The following is a 25830-nucleotide window of genomic DNA, read 5'->3' on the forward strand; positions in this document are numbered from 1 at the left end:
GTAGGGGGGCTCTGGTAGGGACCCTGATGTAAGGGGAGGGGGCTCTGGTAGGGACCCTGATGTAAGGGGGAGGCTCTGGTAGGGACCCTGATGTAAGGGGGGGGGGCTCTGGTAGGGACCCTGATGTAAGGCAGGGGGCTCTGGTAGGGACCTTGCTGTAAAGGGGAGGGACCCTGATGTAAGGGGGGGGGGGGCTCTGATAGGGACCCTGATGTAAGGGGGGGGGGCTCTGGTAGGGATCCTGATGTATTGGGGGGGGGGGGAGGCTCTGATAGGGACCCTAATGTAAGGGAGTGGGGCTCTGGTAGGGACCCTAATGTAAAGGGGGGGCTCTGGTAGGGACCCAGATGTAAAGAGGGGGCTCGGTAGGGACCCTGATGTAAGGGGGGGGTGGCTCTGGTAGGGACCCTAATGTATTGGGCGGGGGCTCTGGTAGGGACATTGATGCAGGGGGGGGGGGCTCTGATAGGGATCCTGATGTAAGGGGGGGACTCTGGTAGGGACCCAGATGTAAAGAGGGGTCTCGGGTAGGGACACTGATGTAAGGGGGAGGGGGGGGGGCTCTGGTAGGGACCCTGATGTAAGGGGGGGGGGGCTCTGGTAGGGACCCTGATGTAAGGGGGGGGGGCTCTGGTAGGGACCCTGATGTAAGGGGGGGGGCTCTGGTAGGGACCCTAATGTAAAGGGGGGGCTCTGGTAGGGACCCTGATGTAAGGGGGGGGGCTCTGGTAGGGACCCTGATGTAAGGGGGGGGGCTCTGGTAGGGACCCTGATGTAAGGGGGGGGGGCTCTGGTAGGGACCCTGATGTAAGGGGGGGGGGCTCTGGTAGGGACCCTGATGTAAGGGGGGGGGCTCTGGTAGGGACCCTGATGTAAGGGGGGGGGGCTCTGGTAGGGACCCTGATGTAAGGGGGGGGCTCTGGTAGGGACCCTGATGTTAGGGGGGGGGGGCTCTGGTAGGGACCCTGATGTAAGGGGGGGCTCTGGTAGGGACCCTGATGTAAGGGGGGGGGCTCTGGTAGGGACCCTGATGTAAGAGGGGGGGGGCTCTGGTAGGGACCCTGATGTAAGGGGGGGGGGGGGCTCTGGTAGGGACCCTGATGTAAGGGGGGGGGCTCTGGTAGGGACCCTGATGTAAGGGGGGGGGGCTCTGGTAGGGACCCTGATGTAAGGGGGGGGGCTCTGGTAGGGACCCTGATGTAAGGGGGGGGGGCTCTGGTAGGGACCCTGATGTAAGGGGGGGGGGCTCTGGTAGGGACCCTGATGTAAGAGGGGGGGGCTCTGGTAGGGACCCTGATGTAAGGGGGGGAGGGGGCTCTGATAAGGACCCTGATGTAGGGGGGCTCTGGTAGGGACCCTGATGTAAGGGGAGGGGGCTCTGGTAGGGACCCTGATGTAAGGGGAGGGGGCTCTGGTAGGGACCCTGATGTGGGGGGGGGCTCTGGTAGGGACCCTGATGTAAGGGGGAGGCTCTGGTAGGGACCCTGATGTAAGGGGGGGGGGGGGGCTCTGGTAGGGACCCTGATGTAAGGCAGGGGGCTCTGGTAGGGACCTTGCTGTAAAGGGGAGGGACCCTGATGTAAGGGGGGGGGGGGGGCTCTGATAGGGACCCTGATGTAAGGGGGGGGGCTCTGGTAGGGATCCTGATGTATTGGGGGGGGGGAGGCTCTGATAGGGACCCTAATGTAAGGGAGTGGGGCTCTGGTAGGGACCCTAATGTAAAGGGGGGGCTCTGGTAGGGACCCAGATGTAAAGAGGGGGCTCGGTAGGGACCCTGATGTAAGGGGGGGGTGGCTCTGGTAGGGACCCTAATGTATTGGGCGGGGGCTCTGGTAGGGACATTGATGCAGGGGGGGGGGCTCTGATAGGGATCCTGATGTAAGGGGGGGACTCTGGTAGGGACCCAGATGTAAAGAGGGGTCTCGGGTAGGGACACTGATGTAAGGGGGAGGGGGGGGGGGCTCTGGTAGGGACCCTGATGTAAGGGGGGGGGGGCTCTGGTAGGGACCCTGATGTAAGGGGGGGGGGGCTCTGGTAGGGACCCTGATGTAAGGGGGGGGGCTCTGGTAGGGGCCCTAATGTAAAGGGGGGGCTCTGGTAGGGACCCTGATGTAAGGGGGGGGGGCTCTGGTAGGGACCCTGATGTAAGGGGGGGGGGCTCTGGTAGGGACCCTGATGTAAGGGGGGGGGGGCTCTGGTAGGGACCCTGATGTAAGGGGGGGGGGCTCTGATAGGGACCCTGATGTAAGGGGGGGGGGGCTCTGGTAGGGACCCTGATGTAAGGGGGGGGGCTCTGGTAGGGACCCTGATGTAAGGGGGGGGGGCTCTGGTAGGGACCCTGATGTAAGGGGGGGGGGGCTCTGGTAGGGACCCTGATGTAAGGGGGGGCTCTGGTAGGGACCCTGATGTAAGGGGGGGGGGCTCTGGTAGGGACCCTGATGTAAGAGGGGGGGGGCTCTGGTAGGGACCCTGATGTAAGGGGGGGGGGGCTCTGGTAGGGACCCTGATGTAAGGGGGGGGGGCTCTGGTAGGGACCCTGATGTAAGGGGGGGGGCTCTGGTAGGGACCCTGATGTAAGGGGGGGGGGGCTCTGGTAGGGACCCTGATGTAAGAGGGGGGGGGCTCTGGTAGGGACCCTGATGTAAGGGGGGGGGGGCTCTGGTAGGGACCCTGATGTAAGGGGGGGGGGGCTCTGGTAGGGACCCTGATGTAAGAGGGGGGGGGCTCTGGTAGGGACCCTGATGTAAGGGGGGGGGGGCTCTGGTAGGGACCCTGATGTAAGAGGGGGGGGGGCTCTGGTAGGGACCCTGATGTAAGGGGGGGGGCTCTGGTAGGGACCCTGATGTAAGGGGGGGCTCTGGTAGGGACCCTGATGTAAGGGGGGGGGCTCTGGTAGGGACCCTGATGTAAGGGGGGGGGGGGGCTCTGGTAGGGACCCTGATGTAGGATAGGGATTTTTTCACCCTGCAGGTGTCAGTAGAACACACCCTGAGCTCCTCCTACCAGCAGTCTGCAGAGTCCTGGTTGTGACATTTGTTGAGGTCACCCATCAGCAGCAGCTGGGCCAGCACAGGGATGGAAGTCATTGTATCCATATTGTTTCTCCTGAGTGATTGCAGCAATTCCTGGTGTCACTGGTGATCCTCGCTCCTGATTGGTCAGTGAATCCTGTGTGGAGTCCCCCCCCCCCTCTGCACACACAGCTGTGCCAGCTGCCAGCACTGAGCTCCGGTCCCGCAGGAGTTAACTGGCCTGCAGCTGGGGACCGGAGACACAGAACAGGCCCCGCCCACTCACTGACATCTAGCCCCGCCCCGGCCCGACGTCAGAGCATTCTGCAAGAGAAGACAATAACAGACAGCAGTGATCGGACCGTGCACTGACCGGAGGGATCCCAGGCTGGGATCGCATAGGAGGGGATCCCACACCGCAGACATGGTGTCACCCGTCACTGTGGTGAGTGACCCCAGGAGGAAGAGGATGGGGGCAGGGGGACCCAGACAAAGGAGGGGGAGGGGGGATATCAGGTGCCAGGCAGGAGATCCCCCTTCTTCTGATACATTGTAGATAAAATGTGCAAACAGCCAATCCTGTGCTGAAATCATCTGCTGTATATATCAGGATGCTTCATTATACCCTGTATACAGAGAGGAGAGTCAGTGTGATACATTGTATATAGAGAGGAGAGTGCTGGGTACAGTGTGATACATTGTATACAGAGAGGAGAGTCAGTGTGATACATTGTATATAGAGAGGAGAGCGCTGGGTACAGTGTGATACATTGTATATAGAGAGGAGAGCGCTGGGTACAGTGTGATACATTGTATACAGAGAGGAGAGTGCTGGGTACAGTGTGATACATTGTATATAGGGAGGAGAGTGCTGGGTACAGTGTGATACATTGTATACAGAGAGGAGAGCGCTGGATACAGTGTGATACATTGTATACAGAGAGGAGAGCGCTGGGTACAGTGTGATACATTGTATACAGAGAGGAGAGTGCTGGGTACAGTGTGATACATTGTATATAGAGAGGAGAGCGCTGGGTACAGTGTGATACATTGTATATAGAGAGGAGAGTGCTGGGTACAGTGTGATACATTGTATATAGAGAGGAGAGTGCTGGGTACAGTGTGATACATTGTATACAGAGAGGAGAGCGCTGGGTACAGTGTGATACATTGTATACAGAGAGGAGAGCGCTGGGTACAGTGTGATACATTGTATATAGAGAGGAGAGTGCTGGGTACAGTGTGATACATTGTATACAGAGAGGAGAGTGTTGGGTACAGTGTGATACATTGTATACAGAGAGGAGAGTCAGTGTGATACATTGTATATAGAGAGGAGAGTGCTGGGTACAGTGTGATACATTGTATACAGAGAGGAGAGTGCTGGGTACAGTGTGATACATTGTATATAGAGAGGAGAGTGCTGAGTACAGTGTGATACATTGTATATAGAGAGGAGAGCGCTGGGTACAGTGTGATACATTGTATACAGAGAGGAGAGTGCTGGGTACAGTGTGATACATTGTATATAGTGAGGAGAGCGCTGGGTACAGTGTGATACATTGTATATAGAGAGGAGAGCGCTGGGTACAGTGTGATACATTGTATATAGAGAGGAGAGTGCTGGGTACAGTGTGATACATTGTATACAGAGAGGAGAGCGCTGGGTACAGTGTGATACATTGTATACAGAGAGGAGAGCGCTGGGTACAGTGTGATACATTGTATACAGAGAGGAGAGCGCTGGGTACAGTGTGATACATTGTATATAGAGAGGAGAGTGCTGGGTACAGTGTGATACATTGTATACAGAGAGGAGAGTGCTGTATACAGTGTGATACATTGTATACAGAGAGGAGAGCGCTGGGTACAGTGTGATACATTGTATATAGAGAGGAGAGCGCTGGGTACAGTGTGATGCATTGTATATAGAGAGGAGAGTGCTGGGTACAGTGTGATACATTGTATATAGAGAGGAGAGTGCTGGGTACAGTGTGATACATTGTATACAGAGAGGAGAGCGCTGGGTACAGTGTGATACATTGTATACAGAGAGGAGAGCGCTGGGTACAGTGTGATACATTGTATACAGAGAGGAGTGTGCTGGGTACAGTGTGATACATTGTATACAGAGAGGAGAGTGCTGGGTACAGTGTGATACATTGTATACAGAGAGGAGAGTGCTGGGTACAGTGTGATACATTGTATATAGAGAGGAGAGCGCTGGGTACAGTGTGATACATTGTATATAGAGAGGAGAGTGCTGGGTACAGTGTGATACATTGTATACAGAGAGGAGAGTGCTGGGTACAGTGTGATACATTGTATACAGAGAGGAGTGTGCTGGGTACAGTGTGATACATTGTATACAGAGAGGAGAGTGCTGGGTACAGTGTGATACATTGTATACACAGAGGAGAGCGCTGGGTACAGTGTGATACATTGTATACAGAGAGGAGAGTGCTGGGTACAGTGTGATACATTGTATACAGAGAGGAGAGTGCTGGGTACAGTGTGATACATTGTATACAGAGAGGAGAGTGCTGGGTACAGTGTGATACATTGTATATACAGTATTTCACAGAAGTAAGTACACCCCTCACATATTTGTAAATATTTTATTCTATCTTTTCATGTGACAACACTGAAGAAATGACACTTTGCTACAATGTAAAGTAGTGAGTGTACAGCTTGTATAACAGTGTAAATTTGCTGTCCCCTCAAAATAACTCAACACACAGCCATTAATGTCTAAACTGCTGGCAACAAAAGTGAGTACACCCCTAAGTGACAATGTCCAAATTGGACCCAATTAGCCATTTTCCCTCCCCGGTGTCATGTGACTCGTTAGTATTACAAGGTCTCAGGTGTGAATGGGAAGCAGGTGTGTTAAATTTGGTGTTATCGCTCTCACTCTCTCATATTGGTCACTGGAAGCACAACATGGCACAAGAACTCTCTGAGGATCTGAAAAAAGAATTGTTGCTCTACATAAAGTTTGCCTAGGCTATAAGAAGATTGTCAAGACCCTGAAACTGAGCTGCAGCACGGTGGCCAAGACCATACAGAGGTTTAACAGGACAGGTTCCACTCAGAACAGGCCTCACCATGGTCAACCAAAGAAGTTGAGTGCACGGCTCAGCGTCATATCCAGAGGTTGTCTTTGGGAAATAGAGGTATGAGTGCTGCCAGCATTGCTGCAGAGGTTGAAGGGGTGGGGGGTCAGCCTGTCAGTGCTCAGACCATATGCCGCACACTGCATCAAATTGGTCTGCATGGCTGTCATCCCAGAAGGAAGCCTCTTCTAAAGATGATGCACAGGAAAGCCCGCAAACAGTTTGCTGAAGACAAGCAGACTAAGGACATGGATTACTGGAACCATCTCCTGTGGTCTGATGAGACCAAGATAAACTTATTTGGTTCAGATGGTGTCAGGCGTGTGTGGCGGCAACCAGGTGAGGAGTACAAAGACAAGTGTGTATTGCCTACAGTCAACCATGGTGGTGGGAGTGTCATGGTCTGGGGCTGCATGAGTGCTGCCGGCACTGAGGAGCTACAGTTCATTGAGGAACCATGAATGCCAACATGTACTGTGACATACTGAAGCAGAGCATGATCCCCTCCCTTCAGAGACTGGGCAGCAGGGCAGAATTCCAACATGATAACGACCCCAAACACCTCCAAGATGACCACTGCCTTGCTAAAGAAGCTGAGGGTAAAGGTGATGGACTGGCCAATCATGTCTCCAGACCTAAACCCTATTGAGCATCTGTGAAGCATCCTCAAACAGAAGGTGGAGGAGTGCAAGGTCTCTAACATCCACCAGCTCTGTGATGTCATCATGGAGGAGTGGAAGAGGACTCCAGTGACAACCTGTGAAGCTCTGGTGAACTCCATGCCCAAGAGGGTTAAGGCAGTGCTGGAAAATAATGGTGGCCACACAAAATATTGACACTTCGGGCCCAATTTGGACATTTTCACTTAGGGTGTACTCACTTTTGTTGCCAGCGGTTTAGACATTAATGGCTGCGTGTTGAGTTATTTTGAGGGGACAGCAAATTTACACTGTTATACAAGCTGTACACTCACTACTTTACATTGTAGCAAAGTGTCATTTCTTCAGTGTTGTCACATGAAAAGATAGAATAAAATATTTACAAATATGTGAGGGGTGTACTCACTTTTGTGAGATACTGTATATTTATTTTAATGTGGGTTGTATTTGTTATATATTTGATCTCTATGTATGGCGGTAGAATGATACATTGTATGTGTTATGTAAATATATCATTCTGTGTGCTGAACTTCTCATGGATCCATCACTGTGCATAACATTCACCTGTAACTCTATCTATCTATCTATCTATCTATCTATCTATCTATCTATCTATCTATCTATCTATCTATCTATCTATCTATCTATCTATCTATCTATCTATCTATCTATCTATCCTTATTTCCCCCTCCTATGCTTCTAGAAGTCAGCAGAACATAATAGTCACTAATTTAAGCCCCCAACACCTTCTTACTTTCTATGAACTGATTTCTTTCTTTCTTTCCTCCTCCCATCCTTTCTTTCTTTCTTTCTTTCTTTCTTTCTTTCTTTCTTTCTTTCTTTCTTTCTTTCTTTCTTTCTTTCTTTCTTTCTTTCTTTCTTTCTTTCTTTCTTTCTTTCTTTCTTTCTTTCTTTCTTTCTTTCTTTCTTTCTTTCTCTTTCTTTCTTTCTTTCTTTCTTTCTTTCTTTCTTTCTTTCTTTCTTTCTTTCTTTCTTTCTTTCTTTCTTTCTTTCTCCCCCTCCCATCCTTCTTTCTTTCTTTCTTTCTTTCTTTCTTTCTTTCTTTCTTTCTTTCTTTCTTTCTTTCTTTCTTTCTTTCTTTCTTTCTTTCTCCCCCTCCCATCCTTCTTTCTTTCTTTCTTTCTTTCTTTCTCCCCCTCCCATCCTTCTTTCTTTCTTTCTTTCTTTCTCCCCCTCCCATCCTTCTTTCTTTCTTTCTTTCTTTCTTTCTTTCTTTCTTTCTTTCTTTCTTTCTTTCTTTCTTTCTCCCCCTCCCATCCTTCTTTCTTTCTTTCTTTCTTTCTTTTCCCCTCCTTTCTTTCTTTCTTTCTTTCTTTCTTTCTTTCTTTCTTTCTTTCTTTCTTTCTTTCTTTTCCCCTCCTTTCTTTCTTTCTTTCTTTCTTTCTTTCTTTCTTTCTTTCTTTCTTTCCTCCTCCCATCCTTTCTTTCTTTCTTTCTTTCTTTCTTTCTTTCTTTCTTTCTTTCTTTCTTTCTTTCTTTCTTTCTTTCTTTCTTTCTTTCTTTCTTTCTTTCTTTCTTTCTTTCTTTCCCCCTCCCATCTTTCTTTCTTTCTCTTTCTTCCTTCCCCCCACCCATCCTTCTTTCTTTCTTTCTTTCTTTCTTTCTTTCTTTCTTTCTTTCTTTCTTTCTTTCTTTCTTTCTTTCTTTCTTTCTTTCTTTCTTTCTTTCTTTCTTTCTTTCTTTCTTTCTTTCTTTCTTCTGTCTATGTTTATTAGTACCCCATTATTGGTGTGTGTAGTCGCTCTCCCTCCTCCATTCTCTATAATGCTCTCCCATACGGATGACCTGCAGAATTTGGATCAGGATTATCTATAAAAACCGGCCCATTCTAACCTTTTCAATGTATGGAGGAATCTCATTGGCTGTCACGTTTAACCCTTTCTCCGTTCCTCGTTCTCCGGACCCATAGTGGATCTGCGATGCAAATCCCTGTATCTGTTTTTTCTCTTCATCAGCAGTTTTTCCTTCATTGTATTGAACTTCTATAGAATGCACTGTGTGATGTTCTTTGCCGTGTCCATAATGGAAATGTGTCCATCTATCCCCTGGGGGGCTGGGGGGCTGTGGGTTCAATGGATTGGATCTGGATCCTCAAACTACGGCCCTCCAGCTGTTGCGGAACTACACCTCCCATGAGGCATTGTAAAACTCTGAGAGTCACAGACATGACTAGGCATGATGGGAATTGTAGTTGCTGAACAACTGGAGGGCCATAGTTTGAAGACCCCTGGATTGGATTGGGCTGGACCCACTGGAATGGTTCACACTGACGCAGAGTGCTGCAATCATTCCAGCCAATCAAGGTTGAATATTTTAAATTAATTATTATTATTTTTTTTTTCAATAGTGGCTTATTAGTTACTAACTGCCTGTATAATGTTCCTTTTTATATTGGATTCTAAACTGATGGCCCTGGGGCCAATGGCGGCCCACCAAGCCTGCTTCCGCAGCCCTCCAGGGCAGGAGTAAATGGGTTGCTGATGGTGCGGCTCGTGCCATCCTCTTGCTTGGCGTTACATCTTATCCTCATTCATTATTGAGGGGCCTTGGCGCTGAGGATGTATTAATGAGCATTAATGACACCGCCGTTCACCTTCATTTCTGATTCTGCTATTATTATTTACGCCCTTTGGAGGATTTGAGATGGAATTTAAGTCCGCAAAAACCTTTTTATTGCCCGCTGATATAAAATGTATGATTTTAGCAAAAATGACTTTACAGCAAAATTACTAAAAGCGGAAACTCTCAACTTCACTTTTTTCTATATTAGGCAGTTTTTTTCTGGGGGGAGGGACTTGAATTTTTTTGGCATTTTGCTTTTTTTTTGTGTGTATTTGTCATTAGTTTTGCTCTAAATTTTTTTTTTCCTTTTTTTTTTTTTTTTTAAAGAACAAAATAAACAAAGAAATCATTTTATTCAATATTTATTTTGTTCATCTATGTACTGTGATTATTTATGTATTTATCATTATCTGCATTGAGCATTTATCCACTTATTTAGTCTTTTTATTTGTAGAAACTTTCAACTTCACTTTTTTCTTTATTAGGCAGTTTTTCTGGGGGGAGGGACTTGTATTTTTTTTTTTTTTTTTGGGCATTTTGCATTTGTTTTGGTGTGTATTTTTCAATCGTTTTGCTCTAAAAAATGTTTTCCCTTTTTTTTTTTTTTTTTGATGAACAAAATAAATAAATAAAAAAATTATTTTATTCAATATTTATTTATTTTGTTCATCTATGCACTGTGATTATTTATTTTTTTATCATGGTCTGCATTCAGAATTTATCCACTTATATATTCTTTTTATTTGTCAATTTAAAATTGATTTTACAGCAAACTGACTACAAGCAGAAACTCTCAACTTCACTTTCTTCTTTATTAGGCATTTTTTCTGGGGGGAGGGACTTGTATTTTTTTGGCATTTTGCTTTTTTTTTTTGGTGTGTATTTGTCATTAGTTTTGCTCTAAATTTTTTTTTTCCTTTTTTTTTTTTTTTTAAAGAACAAAATAAATAAAGAAATCATTTTATTCAATATTTATTTTGTTCATCTATGCACTGTGATTATTTATGTATTTATCATTATCTGCATTGAACATTTATCCACTTATTTAGTCTTTTTATTTGTAGAAACTTTCAACTTCACTTTTTTCTTTATTAGGCAGTTTTTCTGGGGGGAAGGACTTGTATTTTTTTTTTTTTTTGGCATTTTGCATTTGTTTTGGTGTGTATTTGTCAATCGTTTTGCTCTAAAAAATGTTTTCCCTTTTTTTTTTTGATGAACAAAATAAATAAATAAAATTATTTTATTCAATATTTATTTATTTATTTATTTTGTTCATCTATGCACTGTGATAATTTATTTATTTATCATGATCTGCATTGAGCATTTATCCACTTATATATTCTTTTTATTTGTCAATTTAAAATTGATTTTACAGCAAAATGACTACAAGCAAAAACTCTCAACTCCACTTTTTTCTTTATTAGGCAGTTTTTCTGGGGGGAGGGACTTGTATTTTTTTGGTATTTTGCATTTTTTTTGGTGTGTATTTGTCATTAGTTTTGCACTAATTTTTTTTTCCCCTCTTCTTCTTTTTTTTTTTTTTTTTTTTTGATGAACAAAATAAATAAATAAATAATTGTATTCAATATGTATTTATTTATTTTGTTCATCTACGCATTGTGATTATTTATTTATGTATCATTATCTGCATTGAGCATTTATCCACTTATATATTATTTTTATTTGTCAATTTAAAATAGATTTTACAGCAAACTGACTACAAGCAGAAACTCTCAACTTCACTTTTTTCTTTATTAGGCAGTTTTTCTGGGGGGAGGGACTTGTATTTTTTTGGCATTTTGCTTTTTTTTTTGGTGTGTATTTGTCATTAGTTTTGCACTAAATTTTTTTTCCCCTCCTTTTTTTTTTTTTTGATGAACAAAATAAATAAATAATTATATTCAATATTTATTTATTTATTTTGTTCATCTACGCACTGTGATAATTTATTTATTTATCATGATCTGCATTGAGCATTTATCCACTTATATATTATTTTTATTTGTCAATTTAAAATTGATTTTACAGCAAACTGACTACAAGCAGAAACTCTCAACTTCATTTTTTTCTTTATTAGACATTTTTTCTGGGGGGTATGGACTTTTTTTTTTTTTTTGCCATTTTGCATTTTTTTTGGTGTGTGTGTATTTGTCATTAGTTTTGCTCTAAATTTTTTATTTTACTTTAAAAAAAAAAAACTTAAACGATGAAGCCAATGAGGGTCCAGTTTTTTCAAATTAAAAAAAATAGTAATTCTAGCACATACAATTGCCGGGTGCTGCCGCCGCTATTCATTGTAAGTAAATCCAGTGGTGAAAGCCTTTTGGCTTCCCTACTGCGCATGCGTGAAGCAGGCTGCGCTTTCTAATTGACACGGCGGCAGAGGAAAGAGGAGGGGCTGAACTTCCGAGAGATGGCTCAGTGGCGCTGTCTCATGGAGGTGGGGAAGGGTACCTGTCAAAAACAGGTACCCCTTCCCCCCTGAAAGGTGCCAAATGTGTCACCGGAGGGGGGGAGGAAGCAAATTAGCGGAAGTTCCACTTTTAGTTGGAACTCCGCTTTAATTCATAACATGCGTTTTTATGTGTTTTTGATGCCTTCTGGTGCACTTCTACCCTCTTTTTTTCCTTATCTTAATACATTTAATGTGCGTCTTTTATGTGTTTGTTTCTTAACTCAGGACGTCAGGGCCGTGCAGAGACCTTTGGAGGGGCAGGCCAGGTGCTCAAAGTATAAAAGGGGCGCATGGAACAGGGCTGTGCTCAAAATATCGGCAATGTATGGTGACGCATTCCTTCCTGATACGCGTATCGATACGGATGATTTTGTATTCATAGGGAAGAAAAAATGCTGAGATACAGAAACAGAAAAAACATAACAGAAAAGACTATTTTAGGTTTAAAAGGTAAAACATATTTTGTGTCTTAAGTTGTGCCAACCTGAAGACTTTTTCTTCTCTGGTATACAGAATAATAAAGAAGGTACTGCTGGTTGGTACTGCTGGTGGGTACTCTTGGGTGGTACTGCTGGCGGGAAATGCTGGCTTCTCTGACACACATCAACACCGGAGTGTGAAGAGTGGCGCTGGAGGAAGTATGCAGACCTTATGGTTGGTACTGCTGGCGGGTACTGCTGATGGGTACTGCTGCCTGGTACTGCTGTGGGTACTGCTGGCTGGTACTGCTGGTGGGTACTCCTGCCTGGTACTGCTGTGGGTACTGCTGGCTGGTACTGCTGGTGGATACTGCTGTGGGTACTGCTGGCTAGTACTGCTGGTACTGCTGGTGGGTACTGCTGGCGGTACTGCTGGTGGGTACTGCTGGTTGGTACTGATGCCTGGTACTGCTGGCGGTACTGTTGTGGGTACTGCTGCCGGGTACTGCTGTGAGTACTGCTGGCTGGTACTGCTGATGAGTACTGCGGGTGGGTACTGCTGCCTGGTACTGCTGTGGGTACTGCTGTGGGTACTGCTGATGAGTACTGGTGGTGGGTACTGCTGGCTGGTACTGCTGGCTGAAAATGCTGGCTCCTCTGAGACACATCAATGCCGGAGTGTGAAGAGTGGCGCTGGAGGAAGCATGCAGAGCTGATGCTTCCTGTATCTCTCCTCTCACAGGTGGAGTACATTTGATATCAGGATGGAGCCAGAACTATACAGGAAGCATCGGCTCTGTTCTGACTCGTGGATACGCCGACAGCCGGGCAGCCAGGACATTGCGCAGCACTTGTGGGTGTCAGGGAGCTACAACCCGAATGTGGGTGTCAGGGAGCTACAACCCGAATGTGGGTGTCAGGGAGCTACAACCCGAATGCAGGAGACTCCCGCACCTCGTGGAAGACTTGGGATGTCTGTTTGGCAAAAGGGCACTTTGGGCATCAAGAGGCAAAGGGGCAGGGGCAGGTACTCAAGCACCCTTTTTTTGGGGAGGGGGGGGTGGGGGGATGTTATATAGCAGAAAGTGAGAAATATTGTTTTTTTTTCAGAATTGTCGCTCTTTTTTTGTTTATAGCACAAAAAATAAAATAAAAATCGCACAGGTGATCAAATACCACCAAAAGAAAGCAAAAGAAAAAGGACATTCATTTTATTTGGGTACAGCGTCGCACGACTGCGCAACTGTCAGTTAAAGTAACGCAGTGCCAAATCGCAAAAAACGGGCTGGTCATTAAGGGGGGAAATCCTTCTGGTCCAGAACTGGTTAATGAATACCGTTTTCGTATGAGAAAAATCAGGAATGAAAGACTACGCATAATCAGAAACAATAAGCGACAAAAAAAAAAAAAAAATTAATTTTCTTTCATCCGTTCCGATTTGCTGTGAAACAAGGAAAATTGGACGATCGTTCACCCGATTTTCTTATTGTGTGTACCCCACTTTAAACCTAAGATTGTTTTTATTTTTTCTATGGATACTCGCTCTTCCATCTGCATTGTATGATTCATCTCCACTACCCACTCCCGTATTGTTGGAGATTTCCAATAGTTTGGAATTAAAGTTCTACCTGCCTTCAGCAAAAATCTAAATATAACCTTTTTAAAAGATTTAATAGATCCCAGGATTTTATGAATTTTAATGCAAAAAAAAAAAAAAAAAAAGCACAATATGTAACCCAATTTTTTGGTAAAATATAAAAGCTGATGTTACGCCAAATAAATAGATACCTAACATGTCATGCTTTAAAATTGCGCACGCTCGTGGAATGGCGACAAACTATGGTACTTAAAAAATCTCCATAGGAGACGCTTTAAATTTTTTTACAGGTTACCAGTTTAGAGGTACAGAGGAGGTCTAGGGCTAGAATTATTGCTCTCGCTCTAACGTTCACTGCAATACCTCACATGTGTGGTGCGAACACCTTTTATGCGTGCGCAACCTATGTATGCGTTCGTCTCTGCGCACAAGCATGGTGGGAAAGGAGCACTTACATTTTTTATTATTAAGTTTTTTTTTTTTTTTTTTTTTACACTTTAATAAATATATATATATATATATACTTAAAGTGGTATTATATAATATATAAAAATTATTTTATTATTAATAATTATATATTATGCTGTAATTATTTATCATATATAATACTTACAGCAGTAATAAACCTTATATATTATATATAATAAATATCACATAAAATTATTTTATGTTATTATAATTAATAATAATATATTATACTGTAATTTTTATATATATATATATATATATATATATATATTAAAGTGGTATACATTATATAATATATAAAAATTATTTTATTATTATTAATAATTATATATTATGCTGTAATTATTTATTATATATAATACTTAAAGCAGTAATAAACATTATATATAATAAATAATATATAAAATGTATTTTATTTATTATTATTATCATTAATAATTATATATAATACCTAAAGCAGTATTAAACCCAAAATTAAAAATGTAATATATTGCAACTTATCAATTATAAGATGTGGTGGCTGCATTAGTTTTGTTTTTTTGTTTTTATTTATTTATTTTTTTTTTTCCCTTTTTAGTTTTGTTTTTTTTTTATCACTTTTATTCCTATGACAAGAAATGTAAACATCCCTTGTGATAGAAATAATGACAGGTGCTCTTTATGGAGACATCTGGGGTCCAGGGGCGTAACTACAGGGGTTGCAAGGGTTATAATTGCAACCGGGCCCCATGCTCCAGGGGGCCTGTGTGGCTCCCCTGTACACCTGGATAGGAGGGGCGGCGGGGGCAGCATGTAGAGAAATCACTTTCCTCCTTTTTCCTCCTGTAGCTGTAGGAGGAAAATGGAGGCGATTGGTTCCCCTGTATGCTGCCCCGCCACTCCTCCTATCCAGTTCACTTGTGTTCTGCTGCCTCTGGGACCCTGTGTGCTCCCCTGGTCCCCCCCCTCCTGTGCTGCCCCCCCCCACTGTGCTCCCCTGGACCCCCCCCCCTACTGTGCTGCCGGCTTCCTCCCTCCCCTCCCCTACCGGCTGCTGCAGGAGATGTGTCACAATAGAGAACCAGGAAGGGGGGCGGTAAATATGTAATTTACCAGCTCCTTCCTTTTCTGAATGGACAGAGTCATAGTCAGTGACATTGTAAAAAAATAAAATAAAATGATAAAAAATAATACAATTAAAATACCAAAAAAATAAAAACTACTGACACCAGTGGGGGAACTTCCAGGATGGCAAAGGTCACACTTGCAACCGGGCCCTGACATCCCACCACCGTGGGGAGGCCCCAAGATGGCAGGAAGGGGGCCCACTGCAGAACTTGTGAAAGGGCCCCACTGCGGGACCGTAATAAAGGGCCCCAGGATCAGTGGGAAGAGCCCCAGGCTTGAAGGGAAGGGCCCCGGCCAGGGGTCTGGGGGGTACTTCATGGTTTCTTGCCCCGGGGCCCTGAAGGTTCTAGTTACCCCTCTGCTGGGGTCTATAAGATAAAATCTCTCCTCTACCCTGGAAAGCATAAAATCAAAAAGAAAACCGATTGATTTAAAAAAAAAAAAAAAAAGTCGCATAAGTGTGAAAGGGGCCACAAATGGCGTTTCACGTGCGCAGAGCCCCTACGGCGATAGGCAACCAGAAAATCTCCAGCTGTCATGGAACTACAAATCCCAGCGCCCCCCCCCTTGTGTGCTGTCTGCTTGATGCAGCATGCTGTGACTTGTAGTCCCACGCCACCCGGCAGATAAACACAGCAGAGGTCCTTTGTGCTGGGCTGTGCTCTGATTGGCTGGAGGGGTTGCTGCGTCTGCACAAGTCCCCGGCTGTTGTGCAATCATTGTGTCACAGCCGGATGAAAACACAGAGCACGTGATTTGTTTGTTTTGAGCTGTAGCCACCCCCCCTCCCCACCATCTCCCATGACCCAGTAACCCTTTCCTTCCCAACTCAGGTCACTGTAGCCACCTACCTTCCCCTGCAACCCTCTGATCATTAACCCCTTCCTAGCAGGAGGCGACGCATTGCAGATCCTAGCTAGACATGCCTCCCCCCTCCCATGACCCAGTAACCCTTTCCTTCCCAACTCAGGTCACTGCAGCCACCTATCTACCCTTGCAACCCTCTGATCATTAACCCCTTCCTAGCAGGAGGCGACGCATTGCAGATCCTAGCTAGACATGCCTCCCCCCTCCCATGACCCAGTAACCCTTTCCTTCCCAACTCAGGTCACTGCAGCCACCTATCTACCCTTGCAACCCTCTGATCATTAACCCCTTCCTAGCAGGAGGCGACGCATTGCAGATCCTAGCTAGACATGCCTCCCCCCTCCCATGACCCAGTAACCCTTTCCTTCCCAACTCAGGTCACTGCAGCCACCTATCTACCCCTGCAACCCTCTGATCATTAACCCCTTCCTAGCAGGAGGAGGCGACGCATTGCAGATCCTAGCTAGACATGGCTCCCCCCTCCCCCTCCCATGACCCAGTAACCCTTTCCTTCCCAACTCAGGTCACTGCAGCCACCTATCTACCCCTGCAACCCTCTGATCATTAACCCCTTCCTAGCAGGAGGAGGCGACGCAATGCAGATCCTAGCTAGACATGCCTCCCCCCTCCCATGACCTAGTAACCCTTTCCTTCCCAACCCAGGGCACTGCAGCCACCTACCTGCCCCTACAACCCTCTGATCATTAACCCCTTCCTAGCAGGAGGAGGCGACGCAATGCAGATCCTAGCTAGACATGGCTCCCCCCTCCCATGACCTAATAACCCTTTCCTTCCCAACTCAGGTCACTGCAGCCACCTACCTGCCCCTGCAACCCTCTAATCATTAACCCCTTCCTAGCAGGAGGAGGCAATGCATTGCAGATCCTAGCTAGACATGGCTCCCCCCCCAGGCGGTGACACGGTTAGGGGTCTCAGTGCTCCAGGCTGGATTCAGCGTGCAGAACAAGGTTCATATATGGAGGAATTGCTCACCCCACCCAAACTCCACCCAGCTGCTGGGTTGCACAATGCGTCTACATGACTCACTTGTCTGACGATTGCTGCGATTTATTTTCTATTTATTTCAGTTACTTCTATATAGCCGTCAATGTGCGCAGCGCTTTACATATACATTGTACATTCACATGAGTCCCTGCCCCCAGCCCCGGTTCATATATATGCAATGGCAGAGATCGCATGTGATTCGGAGCGCACTGCTCTGCAAATCACATGCGATGTCTGTGTGATGCCAATTCAGCCATACAGATTGTATGGCTGAATTTGCATCGGATTCCGACACAACACACACAGGACCCCTGTTTTGGGTCCGCAGCAGAATTGGATCGCATGGTGGTTCATACCTATGTGATCCGATTCATGTCCAAACTGACAGTTAGCACTGCGATATGCAAACTGATCTGGGGGTGTCGTTAACTTTGTTTTGACACCCCCAGCGATTCGCGTATGGAAGTGTGAACTTCCTGAGTTTTGAATGCGATGCGGGAACCCGAAGTGGATTTGCAGGGTTCCCGCATCGCATATGTGTGAACCGGGACTCAAGGAGCTTACAATCTAAGATTTGTGAAAGAGGACGCACATCCAGATACTTAGGAACAGAAACCTAATCTGTAGGATGCCGCGGATCGCATGCCACCCACCACGCTGTACCAAGCCATTTACTTCAAAGAGTCGCACACCTTTTACGAAAAATGTAATAAATGCGGCCGCAGGAATCAAATAAAAAAATGTGCAGTCGTTACGTTTTTGCAGCTGAGCCTGCAGATCATTGCAACACGAATGCTGCGCATCAGTGCGATGCACTGCTACCTGCATTGGTTACCTCCACTTAATGCATTTTATTTTGTTTAACCTCCTAAGCCCCGGAAGGTTTACCCCCCAATGACCAAGCCATTTTTTGCAATACGGCACTGCGTTATTTTAACTGACAATTGCGCGGTCGTGCGACTCTGTACCCAAATAAAATTTATGTCCTTTTTTTCCCCACAAATAGAGCTTTCTTTTGGTGGTATATGATCGCCTTTGTTGTTTTTATTTTTTGCGCTATAAACCAAAAAGTAGCAACAATTCGGAAAAAAAAACAATATTTTTTTACTTTCTGCTGTATAACATTCCCAATAAAAAAAAAATGTAAAAATCAAATTTCTTCATCAATTTGTATCCTGCTACATATTTTTGGTAAAAAAAAAAATCCCAATAAGCCTATTTTGATTGGTTTGCACAAAAGTTATCAAATCTACAAATTATGGGATAGATTTATGGAATCTGTCAGTGATGAGCACAGGGATGCTGTGTTCCTCCTATTTAGAAACACAGGTCTCTGTGTTCATTCAGCAAGCCCATCCCCCACACAATTAGAAAACACCCCCTAGGCACACATTTAATCCTTTGATCGCCCCTGGTGTTAACCCCTTCCCTGCCAGTGTCATTATTACAGTAACAGTGCAGATTTTTAGCACTGATTACTGTAGTAATGTCACTGGTCCACCCAAAAGTGTCAAAAGTCTCAGTTAGGTGTCCGAACTGTCCGTCGCAATGTTGCAGTCCTGCTAAAAATCGCAGATTACTAGTAAAAAAAAATAATAAAAACTAAAATTAAAATGACATAAATATTTCCCCTAGTTTGTAGATGCGATAACTTTAGCGCAAACCAATCAATATACACTTATTGGGATTTTCTTTACCAAAAATATGTAGCAGAATACAAATTGGCCTAAATTGATGAAGAAAGTTGATTTTTAAAATTTTTTCCATTGGGAATGTTATAAAGCAGAAAGTAAAAATTTATTTATTTTTTTTTTTTTTTCAGAGTTGTCGGGCTTTTTTTATGTATAATGCAAAAAATAAAAATCACAGAGGTGATCAAATACCACCAAAAGAAAGCTCTATTTGTGGGGAAAAAAAAGGCATCAATTTTATTTGGGTATAAAGTCGCAAGACCACGCAATTGTCCGTTAAATTAACGTAGTGTTGTATCGCAAGAAATGGCCTGGTCATTAAAGGGGGGGGGGGTAAACATTCCGGGGCTTGGGAGGTTAAAAAAAATAAAATGTATTAAGTGGAAGTAACCTATGGGAGGGAGCTGTGCATTGCACCTTGTCAGTTAAAGTAACGCAGTGTCGTATCGCAAAAAAATGGCCTGGTCATTAAGGGGGTAAAACCTTACGGTCCTTAAGTGGCTATACACTGTATGAAAAATTAGACGATAGCGATTCCGAAAAACAAAAATTTTTTTGGAAAGGCTAAAGAGCCTACCATCATGTAGCGGCCAAATTTAAAAAGATAAACGTTCAATGGACATAAATTAGCCAGTTTATCATTCGATTCGGTCTCATTGGAAGGGAAATGACAAAATAAAATTGACCTCTCACCGTCCGTTCCGCGTATGCCCGCTTGGTGTAACGTACGCTCGTTGTGGAAGGATCTTTCTGTCCCTCTTCGTTATCTTCGCTGACTGTAGTTAATGGCAAACTCAAATGTTCTATGTGTCCTGCCAGCTGAATGTGTATTTGAGCTTGTGTAGATGAAAGATCGTTGCGTCTCTATGTTACGTTATCACAAATTTGTTTACTTCCAGGTTAAAGTTTTTTTGCGACCGCGCACAAAAAAAATTGGATGATTTTTCCCCGCGCGAGAAAGCCGCTAACCTTACAAATTTCATTCATTCAATAAAAATATTTCTAAATTTTCAATCACATTTTCCGAGCTGAAAGTTTTAAACCGATTATCGTTCGTCATCCATTATATACACTGAACAAAATTATAAACCCAACGCTTTTGTTTTTGCCCCCATTTTTCATGAGCTGAACTTAAAGATCTAAGACTTTTTCTATGTACACAAAATGCAGATTTCTCTCAAATATTGTTCACAAATCTGTGTAAATCTGTGTTAGTGAGCACTTCTCCTTTGCCGAGATAATCCATCCACCTCACAGGTGTGACATATCAAGATGCTGATTAGACAGCATGATTATTGCTCAGGTGTGCCTTAGGCTGGCCACAATAAAAGGCCGCTCTAAAATGTTAAGTTTTACTGTATTGGGGGGGGGGTCCGAAAACCGGTCAGTATCTGGTGTGACCCCCATTTGCCTCACGCAGTGCAACACATCTCCTTGGCATAGAGTTGATCAGGTTGTTGATTGTGGCCTGTGGAATGTTGGTCCTCTCCTCCTCAATGGCTTTGCGAAGTTGCTGGATATTGGCAGGACCTGGAACACGCTGTCGTATACACCAGTCCGGTGAGTATGCTGGCCATGTAAGAACTGGGATGTTTTCAGCTTCCAAGTATTGTGTACAGATCCTTGCACCATGGGGCCGTGCATTATCATGCTGCAACATGAGGTGATGGTCGTGGATGAATGGCACAACAATGGGCCTCAGGATCTCGTCAGTGCATCTCTGTGCATTCAAAATGGGATCAATAAAATGCACCTGTGTTTGTTGTCCATAACATACGCCTGTCCATACCATAACCCCACCGTCACCATGGGCCACTCCATCCACAACGTACGCCTGCCCATACCATAACCCCACTGCCACCATGGGCCACTCCATCCACAACGTACGCCTGCCCATACCGTAACCCCACCGCCACCATGGGCCACTCCATCCACAACGTACGCCTGCCCATACCGTAACCCCACCGCCACCATGGGCCACTCCATCCACAACATACGCCTGTCCATACCATAACCCCACCGCCACCATGGGCCACTCCATGAACAACATACGCCTGCCCATACCATAACCCCACCGCCACCATGGGCCACTCCATCCACAACGTACGCCTGCCCATACCATAACCCCACCGCCACCATGGACCACTCCATCCACAACGTACGCCTGCCCATATCATAACCCCACCGCCACCATGGGCCACTCCATCCACAACGTACGCCTGCCCATACCCTAACCCCACCGCCATCATGGGCCAATCCATCCACAACGTACGCCTGTCCATATCATAACCCCACCGCCACAATGGGCCACTCCATCCACAACGTACGCCTGTCCATACCATAACCCCACCGCCACCATGGGCCACTCCATCCACAACATACGCCTGTCCATACCATAACCCCACCGCCACCATGGGCCACTCCATGAACAACATACGCCTGCCCATACCATAACCCCACCGCCACCATGGGCCACTCCATCCACAACGTACGCCTGCCCATACCATAACCCCACCGCCACCATGGGCCACTCCATCCACAACGTACGGCTGCCCATACCATAACCCCACCGCCACCATGGGCCACTCCATCCACAACGTACGCCTGCCCATACCATAACCCCACCGCCACCATGGGCCACTCCATCCACAACGCTGACATCAGCAAACCGCTCACCCACACAACGTCATAAACGCTGTCTGCCATCTGCCCTGTACAGTGAAAACCAGGATTCATCCGTGAAGAGAACACTTCTCCAAAGTGCCAGACGCCATCGAATGTGAGCATTTGCCCACTCAAGTCGGTGACGAGGATGAACTGCAGTCAGGTGGAGACCCCGATGAGGATGAGGAGCATGCAGATGAGCTTCCCTGAGACGGTTTCTGACAGTTTGTGCAGAAATTCTTTGGTTATACAAACCGATTGTTGCAGCAGCTGTCCGGGTGGCTGGTCTCAGACGATCTTGTAGGTGATGATGCTGGATGGGGAGGTCCTGGGCTGGGGTGGTTACACGTGGTCTGCGGTTGTTAGGCCGGTTTGGATGTACTGCCAAATTCTCTGAAACGCCTTTGAAGACGGCTTATGGTAGAGAAATGAACATTCAATTCACGGGCAACAGCTCTGGTGGACATTCCTGCAGTCAGCACGCCAATTGCACGCTCCCTCAAAACGTGCGACATCTGTGGCATTGTGCTTTGTGATAAAACTGCACATTTTAGAGTGGCCTTTTATTGTGGGCAGCCTAAGGCACACCTGTGCAATAATCATGCTGTCTAATCAGCATCTTGAATATGTGTTAAAAAATATGTATTAAAACATTAAAAGGTATGTGCCGATGGATGGTAATATTCCCTGATCGGCAATTGATGTATAAATGTCATAAATAATTAAAAAGTCCTCATATGGTCTATTGTTTCCAATGAAAGGGATAAATAAGGGAGTCTGTAGTAGAATGATATAGGACTCAAATATACAGTATCTCACAAAAGTGAGTACACCCCTCACATTTTTGTAAATATTTTATTCTATCTTTTCATGTGACAACACTGAAGAAATGACACTTTGCTACAATGTAAAGTAGTGAGTGTACAGCTTGTATAACAGTGTAAATTTGCTGTCCCCTCAAAATAACTCGACACACAGCCATTAATGTCTAAACCAAACTAACACTGACAACAAAAGTGAGTACACCCCTAAGTGAAAATGTCCAAATTGGGCCCAAAGTGTCAATATTTTGTGTGGCCGCCATTATTTTCCAGCACTGCCTTAACCCTCTCTGGCATGGAGTTTACCAGAGTTTCACAGGTTGTCACTAAAGTTCTCTTCCACTCCTCCATGATGACATCACGGAGCTGGTGGATGTTAGAGACCTTGCGCTCCTCCACCTTCCGTTTGAGGATGCTCGATAAGGTTTAGGTCTGGAGACATACTGGAAGAGATGTGTGAACGAGCTCTACGCTCGTGGATGTATTGCATTTGAATGGTTTAAAAAAGCTGGCCAAGCATGACTCGAGTATAAGCCTAGGGTGGGCAATGCAGCAGCTACTGGACCCAACTGGACCACCATGAGACCCAAAATAGGGCTACTGGCATGGTGCAGGGGCTGCGGACATGGTACAGGAGATGCAGGGCTGTGGGCATGGTACAGAAGATGGTACAGGAGATGGCTCAGGCATGGTATAGGAGATGGTACAGGCATGGCGCAGGAGATGGTACAGGCATGGCACAGATGGTACAGAAGATGCAGTGCTGCGGGCAGGGTACAGGTGAATCTCCTGTACCCTGCCCGCAGCACTGCATCTCCTGAGGAGATGCAGAGGCTGCGGAGGAGTCTCGCTTACCTTTCAAAGAGGCGCCTTACATTTAAAAATGGCGCCGCCCGGCGCCAAAATGCCACCGCGCATGCACCGTCTGCCCGGGAATAGCCGGACGTGTACTGGCTTTCCCAAGGGGAGGCGCATGCGCACTGACCGGGGAAAAGGTAAGTGAGACCGTGACTCGAGTATAAGCCGAGGGGGGCTTTTTCAGCATTAAAAAAACATGCTGAAAAAGTCGGCTTATACTCGAGTATATACAGTACAAAAATGTGAGGGGTATACTAATTTTCGTGAGATACTGCATGTGAAGATGTAAAATGTGGTCATATGCCGACTATATAGATGGGGAATGAATAAAATACAGCTGGGAAGTCTGCTGCTGTAAGATTATATATAATATATATATATATATATATATATATATATATATATATATATATATATATACACAGCTCCTATGTCAACTAGTGAATAATAGGGGTATTGGATAATCGCAGCAGATGAACCTATGGGGTTAGTAGAGATAGTAGGAAGATGCCTAAAAACAGGAACCTAATATAAAAACTGTGAATAAACAGAGAGGTGACTAGATATATAGGACTGAATAGCAAATGGCACCTTAGGGCTAAACCATAGAGATAAGAAATTTAGTGACTAAGCCATATTGAGAAATGGAGTAATACTCTATTTTGGTAAGCATTGGTGAATAATAGTCATAAAGGGTATAGCGCTGGTAGACCAATCCCACTCTTCAGGGATTCAGGTGATATATGAAAAAGCAGATGCGGATGGAAGTCGTGAAATAAATTCAAGAAGAACAACCAACAACACCAAACAGACAGCCTCTTACCCCAAGGTATAGACCCCCTATGACGGAGGGTCAGATGAGCTTGATAATTAATCCCTGGCTGTGGAGCCAACAGACTATCCCTCAGTTCCTCAGACCCGATATAGGTGGTCTGCTTCGGATTTTCTCCAGCGATATACGGTACAAGGCTCATAAATAGAGGACATCCCATGGTAGTAGTACGTTCAAATGAATACATTTATTAAATAAAATAACACTCACATTTGGTTGGATAATAAACAGCAGTAGTGACTTGGAAACTGATTGTTTCCAACCAAAAAGATGGCCGCTACGTCCGGGTGCGCAATGACATCACACGCCTGGTCTCCTCCCTACACGTTTTGTCAGCATTGACGTCATCAGGGGGTGTTTTTTTTTTTTTTTTATTTGGATTTTTGGAATTGGTGAATACTAAACATCAATTAGAAATTACTAAGGAATCAGTTGAGGTCGAATTCCACATTTAACCCTTGTGGAGTGAATGTATCTGTCAAGGCTTACCTTTGTTGGAGTCTGTAACGCAGAGATGTACGCTCACCCTTGTAGATATCCACAGTCCAAGGTGACCAGGTAAGGAAACCACCTGGGCTGTGAATCTGTGCATGGGGGCTTGGCAGGAAAGGTGCTCCAATAAGCAGGACCGGCTGGAATACAATGGAAGGGAAGTCCAGGAATAACTGTAGTCACTAGATGACACGAGTCTGGATAAGGATCAGGAGATGGGAGGAAGATAAGGTTGCAGGATCAAGACGGAGCTAAGGTACGGACAGAAGCCAGAGTCAGTCTGGGACACAGGAATTAAGTCTGTCAAACAGGAACAACCAGGAACAATGATCAATGAACTGACACTGCTCTCAGGGAGAGGCAGTGTTTTATACCTTGCTTAAATGAGCAATTAGCTTCAGGTGGACAATGAGAGACAGGAGTATACACAGGTAAAGTCCAGCCCCCCCTAGTGCTGCAGGCAATGTCAGATAAACAAGACTGGATCCATATGAGCTGAAGTGTGGCTCAGAGGTAGGATAACAGGACAGAACATCAAGGTACACAGGTTCAAATCCTGTGTTAGGTACTTAGCGGTGGCCACGCCTGACCGTCTGAAAGCCATGGCGAGAACCGTGACAGTATCCATAATGAAAATCCATTTTGATTCTCACTGTCCGGGGGTCCTGATTTTGTGACTGCCCCGCCAGTGTTTTTATTGTAGGGGGGCTATGACCCAAAATGTAAGATAGGAGGGGACTCTGTTATGGACGATTGAAAAATGCTTGGAGACAGAATGTTTATTGAATCCCTTCTTGATATTCGGAACGTGTTCTTTTATTCTTACTTTTGTGGTCTTTAAGTGCAACCTACAGTATGTATTGTAACCCACAACTGCATTCCAGGGCAAATACTGCTCTTTCTGTATTGCACCCTATAAAATCACAAATTCTAAAGGTCATACCTGTGCTTGTAGATCTAAAATAAAGTTTCTTTTCATTCGGTTTTTTAGTTTGTGTGCATGCGTAGCATCTTTTGCATGGAAAGAAGCCTTTTCCCGTAAGGAATGTGAACTTTTTCTTTGGGGGGGGGGGTCTGGTATACTATATCAGCTTCAACTCTTCTGGGAAGTTTGTCCACAAGGTTTAGGAGTGTGTCTATGGGAATGTTTGACCATTTTTCCAGGAGCGCATTTGTGAGGTCTTC

At 45.2% G+C, this 25830-nt stretch overlaps 1 protein-coding gene across 1 annotated transcript in view; it reads left to right on the forward strand.

Annotated features, from left to right (window-relative positions):
- The first annotated feature begins 3335 nt into the window (after positions 1–3335).
- TMEM86A (transmembrane protein 86A) overlaps positions 3336–25830 on the forward strand; it is a 64038-nt gene continuing 41543 nt past the window's right edge. The window contains exon 1 of the mRNA XM_082269993.1: positions 3336–3456. Within this exon, the coding sequence (XP_082126119.1) occupies positions 3436–3456 (21 nt within the window). The 5' untranslated portion in view covers positions 3336–3435. The remainder of the gene's footprint in view (positions 3457–25830) is intronic.

This window comes from Pelophylax lessonae (assembly GCF_965119305.1).
Source record: "Pelophylax lessonae genome assembly, chromosome: 10".
NCBI classification, from domain to species: Eukaryota; Metazoa; Chordata; class Amphibia; order Anura; family Ranidae; genus Pelophylax; species Pelophylax lessonae.